Here is a 20,192-nt window from a genome sequence, read left to right on the forward strand (position 1 = left end):
TTTTGGAAATGTTTTTCTTGTTATGTAAGCAAGTTGGGAAAAACAACTGATTATTGTACCCAGCAGTAAAAATAGGTTGTGAATTTCATTGGAAATAGTCTAAGTTTTTCCAAGTGACCAATAACAAGGATAGTATGATTTGTAATTAAACACTTTGGATCATACCACCTGCTTTTCTCCAACCACCGAAGAAAAAATGAATCAATATTACAAACTACAGTTTCTCTCCTTAAAGATGGAGGTGTCACTTGGGTTTGTTTTTAATGCTTTGGCTTAGGAAACATACCCTGAAAAGGCTTTTTGTAAACTAGATTTTATTTCTGGTCTTTTTTAGGGTTTTCATTATTTTCAGAATGCATACAGGAAACACAGTCCACAAACGTGGGCTGTAAATGAACACTGACACAGTAATTTCATCTCCTGACTTTTTATTTGCTGACCTTCTACAGCAAGGGTACTACAGTGAAGGAACTGGCTTAAAATCAACATACACCACACAATGAAAGAATGGATTGGGTTGGAAGTGACCTTAAAGATCATCTGGTTCCAACCCCCTGCCATGGGCAGGGATGCCACCCATTAGATCAGGTTGCTCAGGGCCCAGTCAACCTGACCTTGAACACAATCAGCTTCAGCATGTTCATACAGAAGTTTTCACCATTTAAAAGCATTTGCTTCAATTACACCATTCAATACAAGCATTTAGTGCAAGCTATAGAAAGTTCTCCCTCTTTTCTGCTGCCTGGGGAAAATGGACTCAGTACAAAAGCTCTTAACTCAGAAACTACTGGGCATAAAGACACCCATCACTTTTAACATGGAGAGATCATCAAACCATTTATTTTACCCCCATTAGCATTTTCAGCCTGCTTTCCCCACATATCTTGCTGTGAACACCCCCTACCAAATGCCATATGACCCCTCTAAATCACTTCTCTCATGTAAGGCTCTTCTAGGCATCAGTGAGAAATGATCCCATCTCTGCCACACACTCCCTCCACTCTGGATAAAAGCTGCTCGTGTCAGAAAACCAGTGGATTTCCTGTCTCTCAGGAGTTATGACTGTTATGGAACTATTTGCACAACAAAGGAGCAAGTTGAAAACAAGCCTTCTCTGAGCATGCAGCATCCAGTGCTCACCACAGTGGAAAATCAAGACCCTGATTTTTAGGCATCTTTGTCATGACTTAGTCATGGTTCAGGAAAGGTCTGCACAACGTGTCACTGGGGTTTTTGTGTTATGGTCTATTCCACAGAAAGAGTTTCAGACCTCACAACTGAATCATCCATCCAATTTTTAGAAGTAATTATTAGACTTGCATAAAGAGGTGCATTACAACCTACACTCAGTCTCTGAAACACTTGCTTTTTCACTGTTTTCATGGTCAGGCTGTATCCAAAGATGAAGTGTCATTTTGGATGCTTTGGTTTCCAGAGCACAGGTTCCCTCCCAGGACAGTGCCTTGGCTGTCTGTGTTAGCAGTCTGCAGACGGCACATTCAGCCTCACCTCTCCTGAGACACTCCCACCCCTCTCAATGCACCTGCCAAAGGTATCACTGACTATTTAAAGGCTCCTGAGGTGTTTACTAGCACACTGGGCTGAGCCAGCTTATGGAGAGTTAGAAAGAAGGCTGTGCACAGGGTGAGCTGAAAAAAAACCTGCTTGTGATCCAAAGATGCCTAAATTCATTGTTAACACAAATATAAGCAAGGATAAAGTTCCAGAATCTTTTGCAGGGGAGCTCACCCAACAATTATCAAAAGCATTGGGCAAACCAGCACAGGTAAGTCCATTTGCTGAAATTTTTCCTTCTTTAGTCAGCTGTACCTATGCAATGAGCTGTTTCTGAGTGATAGCCTTGATAAACTAATATACCTAATGACTCACCAGTATTTGCAGTCTTCTCTCTGGGAGAATATTAAATACTTGTTTGCTGTAACTTAGTTTTACTGAGGTCACAAAACACTGAATTATTCAAACTATCTTTGTGTAGGATGATATTCCATGTAGTTATCTGTGTAAGTGAAGACACTGGATGCATGTGGTATGTGTCCACAGGTATCTCTGTGAATACCTCTCAAGAATCTGAAAAGCAAACCTCACCCTCAACTGCCTTGCTGAGTCCTGTTGAATAAGTGCTTGTTATCTGCCACCAAATTGCCTGTAGCCTAGTGGTTACAGTTGAAGTAAAAAAATTATTTTTTCAGCTTGCTTGGACATCTGGCAAAAATATCTATGTGGCATCATGCTATTTGTAGTCAAAATACCAGAGTAAAAGCTGTCTGCTGGTTTCACTACCAAACTGGAGGGGTTTTACCTGCCAAAACATAGAGCAGTACGCTACTGAGGAAACGTACTGAAATACTGGTATTAAGAGTCTTATAAGGATTTATAGGGCTATTATTTTCTTAATACTGACTGGTCACTAGTCACTGTATCAGTTGAAGATTGTTGAATATGAAAAACCAAAAGAAAACTTCTCTACAGAGCTGTAAACTTCATAACATGAGCTATACCTCAGTTGCTGTAGCAGCAGTAACTTCAGTGATTTGGCTACAGATCTGTAGCAGCTTGGTTAAGCCCCCTTTCTGCACATTCACTACCCCATTTTCAGAAAATGTTTATCTTGCTTTGGGAGTGACGCTTTGAAACTGTAGAAAGAATGAAGTTTTGGTGCCTACAAAAAGGACTCTGAGGGCTTCCCAGCAAACGTTTCTCTATGTACTGGGACACCTGAACACATGAAATTCTTATGTAAAACTAATGTGTTCTATCCCTCTTTAAAAAAAGCCAACAATTTTATCAGTCTAGCAAACAAGTGCTTGCTGTTGGGGGGGCGGGGGGTGTGTCAGCTGGTGGTTCTTGCATAACAGCTTCTGAATATAAAGCTAGAGGCCAGGGCTGGGATGCAGCTGGAACAGGTTTGTGCAGCTGTGTGGAAGGGATATGTAATGGGACTTAGAAATATACAGGGAATAACAAAGAGGTTTTTCTGAAGAGGACATACAAGTTCTTCGTGACAAAGGAGGCAATAGGAAAGGGAGAGTATCTTAGTTATAACACAGAAAGAAGGAAAGGATTAGGGTGGGCTGGAATGCAGAGCTTTCCTCTCACAGGAAACTGTACCATTTGGGAAAAATACTGATTTTCAATCAAATAGGGTTTTTTCCTACTGGAAGAACTGTTTCAAATATTTTCAAACTGCTCTAAGAAGAAAATAATGTTGATTAATTCTTCAACTTGATTTTTCTTTTAATCATGATAACTTGCTTCCTGGGTAGATGTTAAAGGCATGGATGTACCTACATTTGGCATAAAGTCGAGAGCACATGGTGTCCAGACAGGGGAGAACAGGGCCAAGCAAGTGGGACCTCAGCAGGATCTCCTTGGCTTATCCTGTACTGCTGTGGTCTGATGCACCTTACACGCAAACAAACTGTAAATGATGGCCAAAGACTAATTACCCAGACAACTCCTGGTACTCAGGCTAGCTTGTTTTATCCAGAGGGTTGATTGCTGCCGAGTTCCAATGATGCGCTGCTAATAAACGTGGGTAAGAGCAGCACAGAAGCCAGATGAATGCCAAAGGAACTGATCCCTAGATTCCCCAGTGTGTGGATCTGACACTGTGTATTAGCAGCAGGGAAAATCGCAGGCTAGTCATTAATATTAACATAGATACTTTCTTCTATTTTTCCTGATATCAAGAACAAAAGTAGGATTAGGCTGCATTTTGTTTAATGACGGGGATGTTGATTTAAACCTCTGTTGTGTCAGTTCACATTTACCTCAGCAGGGAAGACTGCAGCAGGAGCCAGTGAGGTGCAAAATCTCTCCGGAATGCAATGTGGCAGCAATGCAATTGCACACCCCCCTCGCCCCTGACATTCCATACAGGCAGGGAGAGCCTGGTGGCATAGAGGAGGTGTTGCAGATATTATAGGTCACTGAGCTCCTGGAGCACCTGGACCGGGAAGCCAAAGCACTCTGGAGTCTTTTTACTGGCCTTTGACACAGCAGTGAATATCTTGGAGTAGAATGCAAATCTAGACAGTAAGATGTCAACAAATTAAAGACTTGCATATGAAAATCATGCATTTATTTTCACTGCAGTTTAGGTACATAAATACCTTCCTGGATTTTCAAAACTTTTCTTAAAGTGGCAAAGAAAATAACATTCATTTTCTTCTTCCAACAGTATGTAGCAATACAGATCTCTCCTGATCAGGTGATCTCCTTTGGTGGCTCCACAGATCCTTGTGCTATGTGCTTTCTCTACAGCATTGGAAAGATAGGGGAGCAGGAGAACAAGGTCTACTCCAAATTGCTTTGTGACCTGCTAAACAACCAGCTGAAAATACCATCTGACAGGTGAGCTCATACAGAAATTTTTCTGACTTGACTTTCCACAGATTGTTAAAACTATTCATCCCAGGCTGGTCCTTTGGTGCTCTCTATTAATGTGCTGATTGAAGAGGCTAAATGCCAAGTCAACTGAGCAACTCCCCAGCTAAAGAGAAGAGAGGAGCAACTGCATGACCTGCAATGCTGATGTCCAAAAGCTGCAGAATTCCTTGGTTAAAATGATGTAGGTTCAGGCACTGTATGTGCCAGAGATATCATGTGCAAAAGACCAGGTAAAGACACAATAACTCAATGTTATTATATTGATAACTCGAGTCACATGTACCAACAGTTCCCTACTGGCCGTAGGGTACAAGTGGAAGTGTATTCCAAGAGCTTCCACTTACATAAAAGCCCTTCTAGTCCTTTCCCTGAAGGTATGTCATTCTGCTCCAGAAATGACTGTAAATAAAATACAGTATCTTGACAGCTTCTTAAACCAAGAAGTAGAAAAACACTAGGAACTCCAGAATGCAAGTAGGTGAGGCACTAAAAGGTGCAGGAGGAATGGAGTGTAAGACCTGGGAAGTAAAAAGCCCTAGGGGAGAGTCTGCAGCATGGCTGTGTCCTGTTGCAGGAACACCCTGATCAGCCTGCAGCACTCTGCTCTCAGCAGCTGACAGTGCCTGTCTTCCCTTCCAGGATCTACATCAGCTTCTTTGACATCAGTCCTGGCAATGTAGGCTGGAATAACACCACCTTTCCTTGAAGTGCCCTGGGGTGGTAACAGCTTACTCCTGAACGCTCGCCGTGGTTTCAGAACGGCAGTTCTAGTCACCTTCTGGTATCTGCCAAATGCAAAAGGCATTGTTACCTTAGTTGCTGCTACCCACTGCTGTTTAACATCTTGCCTGCTGCTGAAATAAAAGTAAAAATACAGCAGAAACCTTATGACTGAGACCTTCCTGTTACTCTGGGAAGACCTGCAGTTGAGATGGAGGGTGCCTTTTCAAAATACTGCTAACAGAAGCTTTTCTTTCAAAAAAAGTTTAGTCACATGCGAAGATGAACATTCCATTTGCCTTTGCCCTGTCCATGCTCAAGAGTCAAATTTCAAGAGAACTATCTTGACCTGGTTTCAAGATCTATTTAATTCAATAGATGTGGCTATAAATGTTGCACGTGGACCTCCATCTCTAAGGAGGAAAGATATGATTACCTCTTATTTAAAAGGGATGGATTGCAGTCCAGGTCCTCTTTAGGCCTAACACTACAGGGATATCTAACTGATTAGCAGAAAAACTTGTGCTGTGTCCCAGGGCTCAGCATAAGCAGAGGGAGTGAGTGGAAAAAACCACTGTTCGCTGTTGTGCCCTCCCCTTTTCATCCATTGAGCAATTTGTAGTGACAGTGAAGATTAGAGCACAGCTCAGAATGAGGCAGAGGCACAGCAAGCCAGAGTAAGCCATTCCTAGGGACTGAAATGGTGAATTAATTATGAAAGGAAGATTTGCATATAAATATTTATTATTTAAGCCCTTGGTCAGATAAGATCATTTGCTTCCAAAGTGAAATAAAAGATTGAGTAGAGATGTTTCCTGAAATTCTACAGTTAAGTGTATTGTGACGTTTTTCTGGAAGAGCAAACCTTATCGCACCCCTGTTCTGAACTCTATTGTAAACATTGCATTTTGTCCCTACCACAGCTTTGCTTTGCAGCCAAAGACTTTAAATACAGACCTGCACCTCAACCTACAAAAATGCTTTGTTGGGGTAACAAATGGAAGCTGCTTTGGTGAAAGCTTTTTTTTAGTTAAGTAAGCAAAAGAGAATGAAATTGCAGATGTCTCTCCATTGTGTGGCAGCATAGCCAGGGGCTGCCACTCTGGGCCTAGCAGGCCACACAGCAAGCACACCGATGGTGACATTGCTCTCAAGATTTTCTCCCTGCAGAGGTAAAATTCCCACCCTACCTCCATGCAACAAATCTGGGAGGCAAGTAGGTGAGAGGAATAAGTGGGACTATGCAATGGCAGGGAGCTGAGGATATCAAAGGGAGGAAACTTAATCAGTTCTTACCTGCTGTTCTTAAGCCCCGTTAATCGCTAAAAAAGGAAGCGCTCCAGTTCCCAGCATTATAACCTGTGTCACTCCAAAGCATTCCCGTGTAACACCATCCCTTACTCCTCATTCAGGGCTATATGTGTTCACATGTGTAACGTGTACATATGGTCAAGCTCTCTAGCAGCAGCAGCGCATGATTCCTGTGTTTGAAACGTCTGGGTGGAGAGGGCTCCGGGCCTGATCCTCTTTAGCCTTCCTGTGAGTCATTTCGTGCAGCAGAGCAGCGCTGCCGCCATCGGGGCAGGCAAGAGTCAGGGGTGGGGAGCTGCGCCCTGGCGGCCTACGTGCATCACATCACACAGCCCAGCATACGGCTCGGCTCTGCTGCCTCTAACCTCCGAATAGGCACGCACCAGTTCATTCCTAAGCAAAACAAAAATCACTTCTGCCTTTTTCCAGTACAAAAATATTATGCGAAAATGGGGATGCTGAGGAACAATAGGTAATTTTTAATTTGACTGAAATACCTTAGAGAGTAATGAATATGCCAGCAAGGCAGACGTTTCTGCTTACACTGAGGCAAAGCTGTGCACACAAAGCAAAATCGGTACAAATGTTACTTTATTTTGCAAAAGAAGAAAACCCCGGAGCCAGGGCCAGGATCCCTTTTTGCAACTGCCAAGCTAAGGCTTATATCCCTCTCTGGCCCTGATCCTGCAGAAGCCAGTGGGAGTGCTACAGCGGTCGTATCACATTCGCTACGCTGATATCAGGTTATGTATGAGCTGCCCAGCGCGCCCGTACTCCGCTCCAGGAAGGAGCCTGCAACAAACCCTAAAAAAATATTAAGTGGCAGCAGCAAAGCCAAGGAATAACGGCGGAGCGGGGAGACCACTGGCCGAGAGCCTGCTGCGGGAGGGAGCTGCACGCCGCAGCGAGGACGGCAAACCAGGGAACTGGTGCGTGCGTGTGTCCCCGCCCCGCTCCCTCCCCTCCCCGCCGGGCGGGGCCGCTTTACGTCCTGTGCGGCCCCGCGCGCTAAAAGCGCCGCCGACGCCTGCCTTGGTCCACTGTGCTGGTCCCGCCGCTCGCCTACGGTCTCATCGCTGGCCCTGCCGTCCCCACCGCCGCCACCATGCCCATGTTCACTATCTACACCAATGTCTGCAAGGACGCCGTGGCCGACAGCCTGTTGGGCGACCTCACCCAGCAGCTGGCCAAGGCCACTGGCAAGCCCGCGCAGGTGAGGGCGGGTGGCGGGGCCGCCCCGCGCCGGGAGCGGGGCGAACACGTGCGCGGCGGAGGCTCGGCGGGCCCGGCGGGAGGGGAGGCGCTGGCGGGGCGGGCCTGGGGCATCTCCGCTCCCTCGCCCCCTGAGGCGAGCGGGCGGCGGCCACCGAGGGGAGCAGCTGAGGCACAACGCGGCAGGGGCCCCGCTGCTTCGGGGGAAGGAGCTTGCGCCCGTTCCACCTCGCGGCGCGGAGTCTCCCGATGCCCGGCCCCTGCCTGGAGCAGCAGCCGGGCCTGCAGGAGCGCGGCGCTCACGTAGCCGGGGATATGCTGCGCCTGTGCTGGCGGTCGGGATTCGAGCAGCGGAACCGCGCAGTGGCACGGACTCACCCGGGCAGAGGCTCGGATAGACCGAGCGCTGCGGGCGGCTCCTGGCGGTTCAGCCATCCGACACGGCCCCTCTTGGGCCGCACCGCAGCAGCCTCAGGAGCCGGAGCCCGATAAGACCGAATCGCTGCCGGGCTCTCCGTCAGGCCCGCCGTCTCGGCCCGTGATTTGGGGATGTGAGCTCTGGCACGCAGACACGGATTTTGGGCCTTTATCTCGCTCCGCCCCGTGCAGTGGCGAGGCTGTGGCGGGCAGGAGTGGCCGTGTCGCCGGCGGCTTTGTGCACACACAGTCGCGTTCCTAAAGCTGAGAGCCGGGCCGAGGGCCCCGCAGCCCCCAGGGCCGTGCCCCCCGTGGGGGCTGGAGGGCCTGAGCCTCCCCTGGGCCTAGGAAGTGCGCAGAGGGCAGCACTGAAGAGCTGCCTGACCCCAATACAAAACTGCCCTGTTTAGAGCTGGTACCCAGAGCAAATTTTCATCAGGAGAGTGCAGTTCAGATAGCCTGTAACTGAGTGTTTCCCTCCCGCAGTACATAGCTGTGCACATCATACCTGACCAGATGATGTCCTTTGGGGGCTCCACCGATCCCTGCGCACTCTGCAGCCTCTACAGCATCGGCAAAATAGGAGGGCAGCAGAACAAGACTTACACCAAGATGCTGTGTGATCTGATCTCGAAGCACTTGCATGTATCTGCAGACAGGTAAGGCTGGGACACAGTGTAACCATATTTATCTGGCTTTCTGAAACTGCTTTGAGAAGTTCATTTAAAAATACAAAAAGCCAGGAATAACTCCATGTGTTTTGGAAACTACCAAGTGATTGCTTGTAGCATTTTTATGTCCACATAAGAGTTTGGTGCCTGCCTCTTTCCCTGGAGAGTCCTCTGTTCAATAGCATTCTGCTCTGAGAGTATAGAAAAACACCGGAGCACTGACAAGTTGCCCAGTGTGTCTTTTGCCTCTGAGGTGTGATGTCTTTTCCTCTGGTGAAGCAAGGCTGAAAACACGAGGAAAGAGCAAGTAACAGGCTGGAGCTGAGAGACAAAAGTAGAAGCCAGCAGGCTGTGAACAGCTCCCTTGCAGGCTGCGAAGCCTCAGGAGAGGGTTTGTGTGCCAGCCATGAAGGATGGGAAGAACCTGGTGCCATGAGGGTTGGAAGGGAGACTTGCAGAGCCAGGCCTGAGGGCCTGCTTAACTCTTCAAGGCTGCCAGTCTGTGTGACACGTGTGAGGGACTGCAGCGCTCAGAAACAAAAGGGATTAATCTCCAGAAGTTCTTGACAGGCTGCTAAACAAAAGCTGTCTAGTGTCTGGACAGTCCCTGACTGCAGAAGAATTTGAATTTTAAAAAAAGAGAAAAAGTACAATTTTGAGGACTAAGAAATATTGACTGTTTGGAGGCTCTACCAGATTTTTGGTAAAGATGAAGCTTGATGTTTTTTCAAGTAGAAGAATGGGAAGCACTGTCCCCTGTTGTGTTGTCATGACTTATATAAATCAGTTAATAAGGTCATTGTTATCTCCTCCTTTACCTCTTCTGCAGGGTCTACATCAATTACTTTGACATGAATGCTGCCAATGTGGGCTGGAATGGCTCCACCTTTGCGTAGAGCTCTCCCATCTGTCTGAAGAGGCTGTTCCTGGACCTCCCCTCACCCTGCCCTGTAGCAGAGACCACAGCACAAACGGCCCCGTGTTGCACTTTGTGCACTCTCACAGATTGATGGCTCCTTGCTAGTGTGTTTAAATATTGCTGCTTCAACATTCCTCTGTTTTCTCTGTGTAGAAAACAAATAAAGATTTAGAAGGAAGCTGTGTGGTGTAGGCTTTGGCAGGTTGGGGGTGGAGTTGGGCAATTGCTAACATGTCTGTTTCACTCTGATCCTAAAGCAAACAAAAGGAATATTTTGGGTTTGCCCGTGTTTCTTAGACACAGCGTTTCATGCTGTGGTGGTGGTGCCTGGGGCTGGTTCCTGACAGCACTCCACTGATTTTTACCTTGCTGTGTCCCAGAGGCTGTAGGTGTGTTCCGGGGCTGCTTGTCGCTCTGAGGTTTGGTTTTGGTTTGTGTCTGCCATTGCCACAGTGGAAGCAGTCCTTGGACTAGCCTTGAGCCTGCTGCTTCAGGGCATCTTTCCCCTGAGGAGGTGCCACCTGTGTGTGGCCAAACAAGCAAGGAAGGAGTGCTTTTGCTCACTGAGGGGAAATGCTGTTATCCACATTGCTTACACTGCCTGCTCCAGGCAATGGGGATGGCCCTCAGTGCTGTGGAAGCTCTGCAGGGGCCTGCAGTGCTGTGGGAAGCTTCGGTGTTCTCTGCCAGCCCATCCCACACTGATGCTGTGCCCTCTCCCAGCGTGTCCCGCACTGATGCTGTGCTCTATCCCGCACTGGTGCAGTGCCGTGCCAGCCTGTCCCACACGGGTGCAGTGCTCTTTCCCGCCCTGTCCCGCACTGAGGCTCCCCTGGGCTCCCGTCCGTCCCCTCAGCGCTTTCCCGCCCTCCCTTCAGGCTCCCCGCTGGGCCGGCAGGGGGCGCCCACCCCCGGCTTCTGGAGCCTTCCGTCGTGGCCTCGCGGGGCGTGATGACGTCATCTCGGTGCGCCCCGCTGGCGCGGCGTGGTCATGGCGCTGTTCTGCATCAACAGGTACCGCGGCCGCGGCCCTGCTCCTGCTCCGCTCCTGCTCCCGGGCCCTGGCCATGGCCCTGGCCCTGACCCGGGCGCTGCCTTAGCCCCGGGCTCAGGCCGGGGGTGTCTGTCCGGAGGTGTGTGCGGGCGGGCGGCTCGTGCCTGAGGAGGTTTGTCTGGGCTGTTCCAGGTATGGCGGGGAGGACGAGCAGGAGGAGGAGGCTGAGGCGGAGGACCGGGCGCGGGTCCTGCTGGAGCGGCTGCAGCAGCAGGCGAGGGCCCGGCAGCTGAAGAAGCAGCGAGAGGCGCAGCCCCAGGGAAGGGAAGGCCCAGGGGGCGCGGGGCTGAGCCCCAGGAGTGAGCCCGGCGAAGGAAAAGCAAAGAGGAAGAGGGAGAGTGAAGAGCAGCCCAGTGCTCAAGGACAGAAGAAGCTAGAGACAAAAAAACGGCCCCGTAGCTCTTCCGAAGAAAGGGCTGGTACTGAGGAGACAGCAGATGGCAGCAGCCCCACGAAGAAGAAGAAAGCAAATAGAAGAAAATCGAAAGTGCAGCGAGAGAAGACTGAAGCAGGTAAGGATAAAGTGAGATTGTAGGATTTCAGTTCATTGTGGTTGACAGTTTCCACAGAAAGTGGACACAAGCTGCTCATTGAGTACCTTGCTTAGTTTACCTGATTTTGTTTTCATTTCCTTCATATGTTTCCAATTTCTTTTTTTTTAAGGGAAGGCCCTGTACTGCAAACTCTGAGGATCAGTTTGGTGTAAGGGGAGGGGGGAAGCATGTCGTATCACCTCAGTGTTGTTGCATCTATACCAAAAAAGAAATGTTTGACTTTTGCACTTGGATTTAGGAAAAAAGAGCTTGCAAGATGTTGCTTAAGTCCTGTGTTGTAATATTGCCTATGTCCCTTTTCTGTGGCATGTTCTGACCTTATCTTTGTATTGCTATTACCCAAGTTCCAGATTCTGAAGAAGACAAAGAACTGGAAAACAGAAACAACTTTAAAAACAAGTCTAATAAAAGGAAGAAGATTGATGAGGAAACACAAGGAGATGAAACAGGAAAGAAAGAGAACAGTGAAAAAGTTGAAGAAAATCAAAGTACAAAGGAGGAGCTGCCCTTAGCAGCCTCAGGGGAAGAGGCAAATTGCCCACCCTCCAATATGATGATTCTCGGAGACTATGATGCAAAGCCAGTGCAAAAGGTAACTAGCTTGACTGAGTTTTGATGATGGTTGAGAAAACATGCTTCTTAAAAAGTTTATTTTACATATGGTATTGCCATATTCTCCTTTCCCTCACCTCAGGTTCAGCCCTTCTTACCACAGTGGCTTGCTCAACCGAAACGAGTGCAGAAACGCATCAAAGATAATCTATGTCCAATCAGAGATGTCCCAGGAATCCATCCCCGGCTGCTGAAAAAGCTGCAAATGAATGGAATAGAGTCCTTTTTTCCAGGTACCTTGATAGTGCTTTTGTTTCTTTCTAAAAGGACTTAAAGAGTTTCTGTGTTCTGGTGCTGTATATTTTATGTTGTCAGTGAAGTAAAATACAGGACAAAATTTAATGCTCAAAAGTGATGGTACCAGATTTAACCCTTCTTTCTCAAAGCTTTGTCTAGGCTGAGTAAAAGTCTGTTATCTACTCAGAAATAATAGCTTGGAGTAATGGCTCAGAGCTGCCCAAAGAGGGAAGTCTTACTTGTGTCCTCACATTTTTCCTCCTTATGCCAAGTTTGTGTTTTAGCTCCTTACTTTCCACCATCTCTGCTGCTGATCAGATCTGGGAACTCATTCAGCTCATTAAAGCACCAGAAAAACATACAAACAAAAAAAAAATCTGTTTGTTTTCCATTATTTTGCCAGTTTTGTAAACAAGTGCAATAAATGTCGGCTTTTAAATAAGTAGAAGGGACAGCTGGATGCAAGGATAAGGACAGAGGGTGACTTTCAGCTGAGCCTGGAGGCTTAGGCTGTGTCAGAGGCCTATCAGGGTTATGTTGGGAAGCCAGTACACATTTTCTCATTTAAAAAATGCTTTTATATAACATTTTCAGTTACTAGTGAGTTCATTAACCATCTGGTTTGTGTTTATTTCTGGTTTTGCTCAGTCCAGGCAGAGGTGATTCCTGCCATTCTCCAGAGTGCCTCCAATGGCTATCTGATGGGGCGGGGGGGATACCGCCCCAAGGACATCTGTGTCTCAGCACCCACAGGCAGTGGGAAGACCCTGTCTTTTGTCATACCCATTGTACAGGTGAGTTTATCCTCAGGGAAGTATCTGCAGGGGAAATGCTGGGGTTGCTTTTGTTCAAGCAAAACCTGAACTTAAAAGTAGCTTAAAAAGTCAAGGAATTTGTGGACATAAGGTGGCAGATTTTCAGCTCAGAGCTGTCTGAGGGAGCTTCTTGTCACCATCCCACTCCTTTTCTCAGACAGTAGGCACAGCATGAGGACTTGGGAGGGTGGAGAGAGAAAAATGGAAACATAGAACTGTGAGAATGTGTCAAGCCCCTCTCTTCTTGCTAAGTTAGGTACAAGAACCCCATTTTCTGGTTTTCAGGGACTCATTTGGCCTTTATTTTGGCAGGTTCTGTTAGATCGAGTGGTTTGCCATGTACGAGCTCTGGTTGTTCTGCCCACCAAAGAACTGGCACAACAGGTATGTGGCTCTTCACCATCTCTGAGCAGAGCTGGGCTGAGGGACAGGCTGGTGCAGCCAGTGCTTTGGCTGTTCTGTGGAGCAGGCTGAAGACCTGCCAGTGGGTTTGATGCTGTTCATGTAATAGAAAGTATTTACTGCAACTGATTCTGTGGCAGCTGACAAAGCTCATCTCTTTGCAGGTGAGTAAAGTGTTCAACGTTTACACTGATGGGACAGGTCTGAAGGTCGTGTTGATTACTGGCCAGAAATCTTTTGCAAAGGAGCAGGAGATGCTTGTCCAGAAAAAGTAGGTTAAAAGGTATTTTGATAAGGTTTATAGAGATTGCAAGCTAATTAATGTCATTAAGCAGGGCTTAAAATGTAGTCTGTTGCAGCACACCATCATGCTATTGTAATTTTGGATAATGGATTTATATGCTGGATTCTGGGGGTTCTGTCTTTGTCATAGTGCCTGTTACTACCCGTGTTTTGTGATTGTAATGTTTTACTAGATTTTTGGGGTTCTTAATCAGCAGTTATTCAGAATGTGAATGTTTACCTTGTATCCACAGGTACATATGACTGTGGGATTTTGCTGCAATTATACTTTTTTTAAGAACAGTGAAGAATGACACTTCCTGTCTAAAATGAGGCAGCACAGTGGAGACTGGTGTTTGGTGTCCACCACTGCCCCTGCATGCTGTCCAGTGTCAAGTCCATATGTGAATTTTGCTATTTCTCAGTTAACTGAGTGGTAGGAAAACCTTAAGGTCTGCTCCTTAAGGTCTCTGCTACAGGCTTTATGGTGAAGACGATACTTACTGGTGGGCTGCTTGTCCTTTCAGAGTGACAGGCTACTGCAGCCTGGCTGACATTGTTGTGGCCACACCAGGGAGGCTCACAGATCACATTAACCAGACCCCGGGCTTCAGCCTGACACAGCTTCGCTTCCTGGTGAGTCACATCCACAGGTCTCCCATCTGAGTGCAATGTCTGCTACAGCAGTAATTCCTGCTTTCTTCCTGTGTGGAACATAAATACATCTCTGTTGGAACTGTTGTGTGGGCCTGTCTACGCTCCAGATTGTGGAGGCAGCAGTCACAAGATGAGATGTTTTATTCCAACTCGTGACACCCAAGCATCCACCCACTTCCTCTTCTCTCTTAGGCTCTTGCAAACTCGGAGTAAGGATGGGCAAAGAAAGCAATTCTCTTGACTAGAACCTTCCATTATTTTACCTTGTGGCTCACTGGTTGCAGATACAAAGGAAAATAAAAGCTCCCAGTATTTAACAAGTGGTGGTTTTTATCCTTGTGAATTCAGATCGTAGATGAAGCTGACCGTATGATTGATGACATGCACCAGAACTGTCTGAACCAAATTGTCAGAGCTGCATTCCAAGTAGAAAATGACTCTGGCTCCAACATGCTTTTTCAGAGGACCAAACCAGGGCCTATAACAGCAGCCAGGTAAGTTGCAGAATGCATTTCTTTGAACTGATGGTATGGACACCAGCACCTGGATGTCGCTGCCCTTCTCCACTGTACGCTCCCAGATGGACTCTCAAAGCTTGATTCCTATGAGGAATGTCTACCAAAATAAGGCAGTGAACAGCTGATGCCAGGGGATGTCCTTCAGACTCAGTATTGTATTCTGCAGGCTTTCCTTATTTAGACTAAAGGAGCATCAAAACAATGCACAGATATTGCAAATTTGTGACCCATTTGCACAGTAACTATAGTAATGCCCTTTGGCAAAGCTGAGTAATGGATTTGGAGGAAAACTCATGCAATTAACAATCTGCAGCTGCTGATTTTGTACAGCAATGGTAGAGCTGTGTCAGAAACTGAGATGAATGGCCAAGGAAGGACATGACTAGAATGAGGACGGGGTAATCAGGGTACAGGGACTTGTTGTGCAGGAATAATGGATTGGGGTTGTGCACTTGACTGAGAATGCTCATCAGTTCTGTCTGTGAACTCCAGATAAAACAAGAGTGGAAAAGAACCTATAGGAAAAGCCCAGGGCAGGAAAATAGCATCAAAGAGCATTCATTGCTTCCCTTATATTATCTGAAGGCACTTAGGGTGAAATTCCTTTGCCCCATCCTCAAAGCCCAGTTTCTGTGTGCTGTTTCTTTCAGTTCCTGCTCTCCTCAGATACCCTTACAGAAACTGCTGTTTTCAGCCACACTGACCCAGGACCCAGAGAAATTGCAGCAGCTGGATTTATTCCAGCCTCGCCTCTTCACATCTGTGTATTCCGAGAAGAATAGAGATGGAACAGAAACTGAACAAGATACTAATGATAAATACACACTCCCTGAGGGGCTATCGGTATGATGTTAATTCTTTTGAGTAAGTTATACTTGAAGATTTGTTTAATTCCAGACTGTCTAGTTGTGGTTTTACCCTAAAACAAGTATGTCTTCCCTGTGTTTCCTTGCCAGAAGTGGCTTTGGGAGTATATGTGACCCAGAGAGCTCTACCTTTGCACATATATTTTCTCATTACTTAATGTTCATTTGGTTAAGACTGGATTATTTTTTTAATTAATCTCTCTTCATGTGGAGTTGAGTTAACCAGCAACAGGGATTGGAAATCTGAAGTCATTATAACGTAGTAGCACCTATCAATTGTCCATATGTCTAACATTCATTTCAAGACGTGTATACGTGCCAACCTGTAGACAGGAAGGCAATGCATGTTGTTACTTGCCATGGAGAAGTAAGGGCATTAGAACAACTCAGGTCTCCTGTCTCCACTTGTATCCTGCCAGCCTGTTTATTCTTAAAGGGGTGGCATTATGGGCTCTGGTTTTGCTGCTGTTAGTTGTAAAACATCCAAGCCTGTGTAAGTCATGGACAGGTAGTGGATTTCAGGGAAGATAGTCTTAGCAAGAAGTAACTTTTCTCTCTGAACTCCTTCCCTGTTGACTGCAGCAATGTTACGTGCCTTGTGACCTGAATTCCAAGCCTTTGCTCCTCTTGTATTTCATGCTGAAAATGAAATTCACCCGCGTGTTGTGCTTTACCAACTCCAGGGAAGCCTCTCACAGGTAAACATTAATGAGATCACTGTCCTAGATATCTGTCAAGGGATGTTACAGAGGTAAGGAAGTGACAGTTTCTCTCCATTTACCTGCAGGTTGTTCCTGCTGGTTCAAGCCTTTGGTGGAGTCACAGTGGCAGAGTTTTCTTCTCGGTTACCTCCAAATGAGAGACAGAGAACCATGAAGGAGTTTGAACAAGGAAAAATACAACTGTGAGCATCTTAAACTACTTTTCTATATGTTTTCCAGCACAGGCTCTTTCTAGTGTGTAGTAGGTTGAAACTTATTTGATGGACAAGTTGCTGATATAAGTTGCTGGCTCTGCAGCCAGCTTCAAACCACGACACAGTGTAAACAGCTAAACAGAACAAGGGACACAGTTACATGGGGTCTTCTAAAACAGAGCATGCAGGAGTCTGCTGCAGAATGGGTGTGAGACTTGGACTTGTGACTTTGAATTGTTTATCTTGCATGTAACTCAGCCTGTTCTAATCTAGCTGCAATCTGAATTTCTGTGTGTTGTTTTATAACAAGCAGTAAATACAAATGCTTGTTCATAGAGTTACTCAGAACACACAGGTTTGCAAATACGGAGTTTGTTTGTGCTGGGCGTCTGGTATTTGAAGGGAGGAAATGGATGTTGGTGCTAAAACTGTATATAGTGTTAGAGCTTCCTACCAAAGCAATCCCTGCTCAGACTGGCATAGATGTCTACTTCTATACATGTTTGATTTGCATTGTGGTTTTGGTAGCTGTATGAGATTGTGTCTGTGGAATGTCTCTGAGGAGAAGGTAAATACTTTTTTTCTGGATGTTCTTTTTATCCAGACCTGGTGTATAAATTTCTCCTTGACTATTGGTATTTCTCACCTCACCATCTGTGTTCCGTGCTTTTATGGAATATTCAGATACCTTAGAAGTTTGTAACCTCCAGTGTGCTGGCAGCTGTCTGACATGCTTGGAGAACCTGGAAACACACAGTAACTTTTCATGCTCAGCAGAGGGTGACAGGGCTGCAGTGATGCTTGGAGGTCTGTGGGCAGCTGATAAGGCCAGTGGCAATATGGAGTGACTTGGCAGTGCTCCTGCCAGGCTTAGAGGCAGAGGCTCACTGTCCAGTTCAAGATTAGCAAGAGTTGTGCTGTGTTTACTTGGGTTTTACTTGTGTGTGTAGTGCCTGAGATGTTACCTGAAAATGACTATATATACACTTACAACCAGGTTAATCAGCACAGATGCCACAGCCCGAGGGATTGATGTTAAAGGAGTGAATTATGTGATAAACTATGATGCACCACAGTTCATCAGGACGTACATTCACCGGTAAGACAACAGGAACAAAAGGAAGGTGTCTGAGCTTGGTTTGCTTTGAAATATTTAGCAGAGGTGACATGCACTTAAAAGTGCTTTTAGCTTTTCTTTTTACTTTAATAGGCAAATAGCTTTCTAACAAAAATTAAGCCCATAGCATTGCTTGGAATCAGACTCTCTTAGAACTGGAGAATTTCAGCATCAGAATCTGGGAGCTGATAAATGGCAGTGACTATGGGGCTAAACTGACTCGAAGCTACTGTTTTCAGGGTTGGAAGAACAGCTCGTGCAGGAGAAGCAGGTGTTGCTTTCAGCTTGGTCCTTAGAATTCAGGTATGTCTGGCAGGGGATTCATTCGATAAGGATGCATGCAGGGGCATAAGGAATGTAAAGTTCATACTACTTCCCACCTTTTCCAGTCAGCTGACCTTAGCACCTGGAAATGTCAATTATTTCCTGACTAAGCAGCATGTTCCAAAATGTGCTCATTTTCTAGCTGACAGGCGGTGGGGTGTCTCATCTGCAGTGTCTGTTTTGTTGTGCAGGAGCGGCGGTTTCTGCGGATGTTGAGGGATGCTGGCATCCAAGATATAAAGAAACACCCAGTGAAGGGCAACTCATTGAAGCCATTGGTGCAGCAATATGAGGGAGCTCTGTGTAAGCTTGAGAAGACAGTCAAGGTAATGGAAATGAGGAAGAAAATAAAAAAATCAAACTGCAACTTGCACAGTTCAGTGCAATACATGCTTAGCACAAGTATTAGTGTCCGGGATCCTTTCCTTTGTCTGAGACAGTACCATCTCAGTGTGAAGGCAACATTTGTGGCTGCATCCTTATGGAATACTCAGAAAGGGTGGGGAGGGGAGAAAGGTTTTCTGTCAAAGTTAGGCAGCATTCCTGGAGGAGTTTAAAAGATGTGTAGATGTGGCACTTGGGGATGTGGTTTAGTGGTAGGTTTGGCAGTGCCAGGTAAAGGGTTGGAGTCAATGGTCTTAAGGGTCTTTTTCAACTCTGATTTTTGGTGGGTTTTTTCTATTCTGTCCTTCTCTTTACCTCTGTAGCTGGGATTTTGACAGCTACCCAGAGGACTGCAAGCAAAATGCAGAGATTAAACCTTTTGTCATTCCAGAGTTTGACTGTAATGTACAGCTATGCTGACTAAAAGTTGGGTATCTCAAGCCAGGAAAGAATTATCTGCAGGCCTTGTTTTATACACCAGTGTGAAGTTGAGAGCTTTGAGACAAAAGCAGGATATCATTTACCTTGCAGATGGGTGGACTAGGGATCCTTAATAGACTGTGCTGCATGATTTGGGCAAGTGTTCTGCTCTCTAATTTGAGAACGCCTCATAAATACCTGCCCTTGAAAAATGATTTTGAGTGTAGACTAGGAATGTTTGAGAACCGGGGCAGAAAAGATTATCAAATTGTCGTGTTCCTCCCTGAAGTCCCTTCTGTGTGACTCTGAGACAGGGGCATCTTCAGTCACCTTCTCAACTTTAATTTTGAACAGAACGAGCGAGCGCAGAAACGAGCCTGAACGAATGGAAGCTGAGATGGCTGATGTGGCACTGAAGCTGCTGAGTTGGACAGGACATGGACTGTTCCCCAGCACAGCAATGCTGAGTCGTGGTCCCTGAATGATTGGTTCCTCAACCTTATCATATCTGAAGTCAGCTGTTACAGGCCTTATTCCTCTTTCAAGGACACTGTGAACAGAGTTCAGTTACTGGTTTAATAATAAAAAGATAAATTTTGAGATACAGGTTGTCTTTAAGAGGACTTTGCATCGTATCCTCCTGGCGTATCTAGAATTAGCACTGGCTCCTGAGCATGGTCTGATGGAACTGCTGTTCTCCAGTGGTGAGGGCTGGGCCCTCACTTCTGCGCTGGGATAATGATTCTGCAAATGCATAAACACCTGTGCAGTGCCTGTAGCAGAAGTGTGTTTGAAGAGCTGCTCTAGGCTGCAGTGACTCCAACTTTTAAATAAATATTACATATATTTTTAAAACTGTCTAATAAAGACTGCTGGGCTCAGGAATTGGACTTGATCCTTGTGGGTCAACTCAGGATATTTTATGATTAGGACATAAAAGGAGTTTTCCCTGTTACAGTCTTGTGCCCTATCCTTTTCTTGCCTATGTTGTTTCCCTCCAACATTCTGTACCAGAGGTAACAGCAGGTATTATTCAGTGTTCGATTGGTGTTAATGCAGACCGAAATGTCTGATGTCTAATATAGATGTCCTGGAGCCAGCTAGTGTCACTGCAAGCCATAAGTCTGTATTTGACACATGCCATGGTATTTTTAGCTGCCCTGGCAGAAGGCTTAAAGCTGCCATGTAGCTGTGGCCTGCAACAACTCTCCAAGGGTTGCTTTTCCTTCAGCAGGAATGGTTCCAGCTCTGGCCTATTGTTCTGCAAAGCAAAATAAATGTATGCAGGCATTAGTAATACATTACTGAAAGCTGGGAATCTTGGAGGAATGGGTTTTGGGGAAGGTGGTTGAATCTTGTGAAGATAGGAGCAAG

General features: G+C 46.3%; 3 protein-coding genes across 4 annotated transcripts; all 3 read left to right on the top strand.

Moving 5' to 3' along the window:
* Positions 1-1,577: 1,577 nt before the first annotated feature.
* Positions 1,578-5,276, top strand: LOC104688587 (macrophage migration inhibitory factor-like). Its single transcript, XM_010398145.4, has 3 exons — positions 1,578-1,786; positions 4,202-4,374; positions 5,050-5,276. Exons 1-3 carry the CDS (start codon positions 1,679-1,681, stop codon positions 5,114-5,116), a joined length of 348 nt encoding a protein of 115 aa, XP_010396447.1. The 5' UTR covers positions 1,578-1,678; the 3' UTR covers positions 5,117-5,276.
* Positions 5,277-7,418: 2,142 nt separating this feature from the next.
* LOC104688767 (macrophage migration inhibitory factor) lies at positions 7,419-9,838 on the top strand. Its single transcript, XM_039561379.1, has 3 exons — positions 7,419-7,654; positions 8,557-8,729; positions 9,571-9,838. Exons 1-3 carry the CDS (start codon positions 7,547-7,549, stop codon positions 9,635-9,637), a joined length of 348 nt encoding a protein of 115 aa, XP_039417313.1. The 5' UTR covers positions 7,419-7,546; the 3' UTR covers positions 9,638-9,838.
* A 98-nt stretch (positions 9,839-9,936) lies between these two features.
* Positions 9,937-19,424, top strand: DDX51 (DEAD-box helicase 51). 2 transcript variants are annotated; one of them, XM_039561373.1, is made up of 16 exons: positions 10,595-10,674; positions 10,847-11,226; positions 11,613-11,860; positions 11,963-12,113; positions 12,766-12,911; positions 13,245-13,316; positions 13,499-13,605; positions 14,144-14,252; positions 14,622-14,767; positions 15,442-15,634; positions 16,240-16,355; positions 16,445-16,561; positions 17,571-17,672; positions 17,930-17,993; positions 18,206-18,340; positions 19,173-19,424. In XM_039561373.1, exons 1-16 carry the CDS (start codon positions 10,652-10,654, stop codon positions 19,197-19,199), a joined length of 2,136 nt encoding a protein of 711 aa, XP_039417307.1. In that variant the 5' UTR covers positions 10,595-10,651; the 3' UTR covers positions 19,200-19,424. The 2 variants fall into 2 exon arrangements, with proteins under 2 accessions (XP_039417308.1, XP_039417307.1); XM_039561374.1 differs by lacking the exons at positions 17,930-17,993; positions 19,173-19,424 and having other exon boundaries at positions 9,937-10,674; positions 18,206-18,330.
* Positions 19,425-20,192: the final 768 nt, after the last annotated feature.

The sequence above is a fragment of the Corvus cornix genome, chromosome 15 (assembly GCF_000738735.6).
Source record: "Corvus cornix cornix isolate S_Up_H32 chromosome 15, ASM73873v5, whole genome shotgun sequence".
Taxonomy (NCBI): domain Eukaryota; kingdom Metazoa; phylum Chordata; class Aves; order Passeriformes; family Corvidae; genus Corvus; species Corvus cornix.

Excerpts from the sequence above, each read along its gene's own strand:
- LOC104688587 (XM_010398145.4), top strand. The coding sequence starts at position 1,679 with ATGCCTAAATTCATTGTTAACACAAATATAAGCAAGGATAAAGTTCCA. Across the intron at positions 1,787-4,201 it reads CATTGGGCAAACCAGCACAG|TATGTAGCAATACAGATCTC; the intron begins GTAAGTCCATTT and ends TTCTTCCAACAG. Across the intron at positions 4,375-5,049 it reads CTGAAAATACCATCTGACAG|GATCTACATCAGCTTCTTTG; the intron begins GTGAGCTCATAC and ends CTTCCCTTCCAG.
- LOC104688767 (XM_039561379.1), top strand. The coding sequence starts at position 7,547 with ATGCCCATGTTCACTATCTACACCAATGTCTGCAAGGACGCCGTGGCC. Across the intron at positions 7,655-8,556 it reads CCACTGGCAAGCCCGCGCAG|TACATAGCTGTGCACATCAT; the intron begins GTGAGGGCGGGT and ends TCCCTCCCGCAG. Across the intron at positions 8,730-9,570 it reads TTGCATGTATCTGCAGACAG|GGTCTACATCAATTACTTTG; the intron begins GTAAGGCTGGGA and ends CCTCTTCTGCAG.
- DDX51 (XM_039561373.1), top strand. The coding sequence starts at position 10,652 with ATGGCGCTGTTCTGCATCAACAG. Across the intron at positions 13,606-14,143 it reads GAGATGCTTGTCCAGAAAAA|AGTGACAGGCTACTGCAGCC; the intron begins GTAGGTTAAAAG and ends TTGTCCTTTCAG. Across the intron at positions 16,356-16,444 it reads TCCAGGGAAGCCTCTCACAG|GTTGTTCCTGCTGGTTCAAG; the intron begins GTAAACATTAAT and ends ATTTACCTGCAG.